This window comes from Nematolebias whitei, chromosome 1 (genome assembly GCF_014905685.2).
Source record: "Nematolebias whitei isolate Nwh7 chromosome 1, NemWhi1, whole genome shotgun sequence".
Classification (NCBI taxonomy): Eukaryota; Metazoa; Chordata; class Actinopteri; order Cyprinodontiformes; family Rivulidae; genus Nematolebias; species Nematolebias whitei.
Window position 1 is genome coordinate 28,711,196 of NC_056498.1, and position 4,218 is coordinate 28,715,413.

The following is a 4,218-nucleotide window of genomic DNA, read 5'->3' on the forward strand; positions in this document are numbered from 1 at the left end:
TTCTTTTAAGAGTTTTTTAAGTTTAGAACAATTATTTATTTTCCACACTTACTTAAAATATTACAAAAGTTACTTCACACAGCACAAAGACTGTACAAATGTAGGAAGATAATTCAGTAAATTAACAGGTCTCTGCTTATTTAGGCTTTTTTAGTCCAGATGTAACAAAATTAATGACCTCATCACCTTCATCTAACGGAGGCAGTTTGAAATATGAAAACAACCCTGAACTGGAGAAGCTCAACGCTTGCAACTATTACTGAAAGGTTAATAAAACTAGAGAAATTGCATTTCCTGCAACAATGCAGTGTGAATGCTTATTGCAAAATATTATTTTTTTCATTCAACCTTTATTTGCTGAAAAACAGCTGAAATGGAAGAACAAGCCAGAGTTGGCAGAAGAAAGAGCACATATTTGCTGAATTGGGTTTAAATAAGATATTCGCACAAAAAGTAGGAAATTAGCTAAAAAAATAAAAAAAAGCTGATATTATCAAAAAATAGCTGAAAAGTAAATGAAAAGGCAAAGAAGCTTAAACTACCAGAAGGAAGCAAATGGAACTGAAACGAGCTCAAAAAAATGTGGAATTAGCAGAAAGGGCTAAAATTAGCATAAAAACAGCTAAATAGTAGATGAAATAGCAGAAAAAGCTGAAACTAGTGATAACTATATATATATATATATATATAATGTAATTAGTAAAAGAAGTTAAGACTGTAGCAGCAGAAATTACCACAAAAAGATGGAGTTTATCTGAAAACTGCTAAAACTAGCTAAAAAGGCAGCTGAAATGGTAGAACAAGCTTAAATGAGCATAATAAAGCAGAAAGAACACGTTTGCTCAATTATACTGAAAGAAGCAGAAATGAGCACAAAAACTTGAAATTATCAGGAGAAAAAAAAAGGAAATTACGGCAGCAAAACACAGCTGAAAATCTGCTGAAAATGTAGAAAGAAGTTTAAATTACCAGAAGTGGAGTGTTGTTGTGATAAGAAAAGATGGTTTCAGCTGCTCCCTTTGTCCTCAGCTTTAAATACTCACAGGCATCGGGATCTTGGACAGGTCTTTGCCGATGCAGTTCTTCATGATGCTCCACAGGTTGAGGGAGTAGTTCGGTTTGTCCGGGATGCGCACTCGCCTCTTTTTTAGGGGCACCAAGTCCTGAGAGGGGGACTCCTGGTTCATCGCCAGAGGCTCCTCGTTGAGCTAAAAAGAAAAGCCTTCTATCAGCGTAACAGCACATAAAGACGAGAAACAACATTTTAATTAAACGCTATTCATCGACGGGACGTACAGACTGATCATCGGCGCACATTTCACTGTTGAGACCGCTGGCGTTGCTGCTCGATCTTCTGAAAGAGATTCAGAATTAAAACTAGAGAAATTACATTTCCTGCAAAAATGCAGTGTGAATGCTTATTGAACTTGCTGAAAGCAGCTGAAATTAGCAAAGAAAACATTCTGAAATGTAGCTGAAATGGAAGAACAAGCCTAAATTAGCAGAAGAAAGCAGAAAGAACACTGAATTAGGTTTAGATAGGAAGAAATGTGCACAAAAATGAGTAAATTAGCTGAAATAGCTGAAAAGTAGCTGAAAAGGCACAAAAAAGCTTAAACTACTAGAAGAATGTGGAAAGAACTAAAATGAGCGCAAAAAATGTGGATTTAGCTGAAAAAGCTAAAATTAGCATCAAAAGAGCTAAATAGAAGCTGAAAGAGCAGAAAAAAGCTGCAAGGAGCTAAATTAGCAGACATAAGTTAATTAGGCTGAAAGACGCAGAAATTAACATGAAAAACTTGAATTTAAGCGAAAACAGCGGAAATTAGCTAAAAATGCTCAAATGGAGCTGAAAAGGTAGAACAAGCTTAAATTAGCAGAAGAAAGCAGAAAGAACATGTTTGCCCAATAAGGCTGAAAGAAAAAGAAATGAGACGAAAGAAGTGGAAAGTAACTGAAAAAAGCTGAAATTAGCAACAAAAAAACTGCTGAAAACTAGCTTAAAAAAGCTGAAAGAAGCTTAAATTACCAGAAGTGGAATTTTGCTGAATTAGGCTGAAAATTTTTGAAATGAGTGCCAAAAATAAGGAAGTAGTTGGAAAAGCTAAAATGAGCATAAAAACAGCTCAATAGTAGCTGAAATAGCAGAAAAAGTTGAAACTAGCAGAAAAAAGCTGAAAGGAGCATAACAAGCTGAAATTAGCAGAAAGAAGTTAGAAGAAGCACAAAAATGTTGTAGTTAGCAGAAAGAATCTGAAAGGAGCACAAAACAGATAAAAAGCAGCTGAAATTAGCTGAACGAAGCTGAACCAGAACAAAAAGCGAAAGGAGCAGTAAAAGGTTGTAAACACATCTAAAGATATGAAGGATGTAAAATGAGCTCAGTTAATTTTCTATGAGTAAATAAAGTGGCAGAAAAGGCTAAATATTTCAAAAAGCTAAAGCTGTACAAATACCAAAACTTGTAGAAGGATTGTCCTAAAAGAGCTGAAAGTTTTGATTTATGTTTTGCTGAAATAGCACAAAAATTGTGGAAGAAGAATTAAAATGGACCACAATAGAGTGAATGCTTCATAAACATTCACACAAGTAGATCGACTGCTCAGATCCTAAACCTAGACAGATCAAAGGAAACCCATGTGACTTTAGCAAACAAGGAGTCCTAAAAACAGCGAGTTCAAAGATAAACAGGGGCTGAAAGACGACAACACTGACTTGTGGAACTGCGGGTCAGCGGGTACAGTGATGAATTCAGGAGCCTCCTCCATGGCGTCAAAAAACTCGTTTTCGTCTTCCTCGTCGCTGCCTTCGCCTTTCCCCGGCCCCACAGCACCTGAAAAAGAAAACTAAATTTATGCAGTTCAGTCATGGAGGAGGAACCATACCCACCTCGGTGGACTTCACCACCTGGTGACATTATAGAAGAGGCAACAGTTGAAAAATAGTTGGGAATTTGGAGTGACGGTGCTCTGTCCTCACATCGTGTTAATGTTTTGCCATCTAAGGTTAAAGCGAGACTTCATCTTTATAGAAAAACACTAATTATGTAAAACAATACGGTGCAACAACAGCAGCCCGAACAGTTTACATTATTAGTGTTTAGTGTATATCTTAGTGCAGGGCTATTCAACTGGCGGTCTGTGGGCCACTTCTGGTCTGCGGGTGACTTCAGTCTGGCCCACCAATGAGTTCATTAAAACAATAAATTAAATAAATCAATAAAATTGGGTGTGGGGGGGGGGTCTGGGTTTGGATTCTATTTTATTGCATTTATGATTCAATGCAATAAAACAAATATAAAATGCTCACCTTTTTTTCATCCATTTCCTCGTCAGAAAAACAATCAGCCACCTCGTTCAGAGCTATATTTCCTGTTTACAGCACGTTCTGACACTTTTTTTTGTTGTAAAAAATAAACGGCAAAACAAAGTATTTTTTGCCTAAAAAATAAAAAATAAAAAGGGGCACGAGCGCTGGCGCAGGCTAAAAATCAATTCTAGAATTTGTTTCCTACTTCCATTTTAGATTTCGCCCGTAAACACTATGTATCCGCGTGACGGCGTCAGAACGGGCGTCAGAACGGGCATCAGAGCTGATTGGTCAGTTCTGATTGGTCAGTTCTGAACGCAAGAGTGTGGGTGTCCCCAGTCAGAACACGACACTCGGTCTAAATCGTTGGCTTTAGAGAGACCATAGATGGACCCGATTGGTCAAATGGGGTGTCAATCAAAAGAGGACGACCTACACCGCCCTCGCCCTGGTATTTAAATTAGAGGCGCTCGGTAAAGCGTAGCAACTGTTTGAAGCAGAAAGGTGTCATGTTGTGACGGTCCACTAAAACAAAAAAAGCCTCACTCCTTGATCAATTACATCGGTATAATCGATCCATTTAGAATCCGTAAAAATAAAGAGGTGGAAAAAGATATTAATAACAGAGACGGGAGTTGATCAAAACTATTGCGGTCACGTACCCTTGCTGTCCACAGAGGCGTTAGCCTGCGCCGCCCCTCTGAACGCTCGCTCCAGGTGATTGTGCTGTTTAGCTAGCTGCTCCAAGGCCTCCTCCAGTCGCACCCTCTGCTCCCGCTCCGCCTGCAGCGCCTTCTGCCATCGCTTACTGTGAGCCTGCGCCAGGGCGAGGAAGTCCCTGCAGGCCTGGGAACACACGGAACATTCGTAGGACCACCGCGGACAGAAAGGCGCCAGCAGGGGGGGGGG

The 4,218-nt window shown here is 39.2% G+C and overlaps 2 protein-coding genes across 6 annotated transcripts in view; one reads left to right on the forward strand and one right to left on the reverse strand.

The window, feature by feature from the left end:
- gps2 (G protein pathway suppressor 2) overlaps positions 1 to 4,218 on the forward strand; it is an 831,114-nt gene that overhangs the window by 166,797 nt on the left and 660,099 nt on the right. The gene's annotated exons all lie outside the window — the stretch shown is intronic.
- Positions 1 to 4,218, reverse strand: part of LOC119409202 (oxysterol-binding protein 1) — a 33,203-nt gene that overhangs the window by 22,245 nt on the left and 6,740 nt on the right. For both annotated transcript variants that reach the window (XM_037676053.1, XM_037676047.1), the window contains exons 6-9: positions 3,972 to 4,155; positions 2,716 to 2,833; positions 1,297 to 1,354; positions 1,044 to 1,208 (exon numbers count right to left, since the gene is read on the reverse strand). In XM_037676053.1, the coding sequence (XP_037531981.1) occupies positions 1,044 to 1,208; positions 1,297 to 1,354; positions 2,716 to 2,833; positions 3,972 to 4,155 (525 nt within the window). The remainder of the gene's footprint in view (positions 1 to 1,043; positions 1,209 to 1,296; positions 1,355 to 2,715; positions 2,834 to 3,971; positions 4,156 to 4,218) is intronic.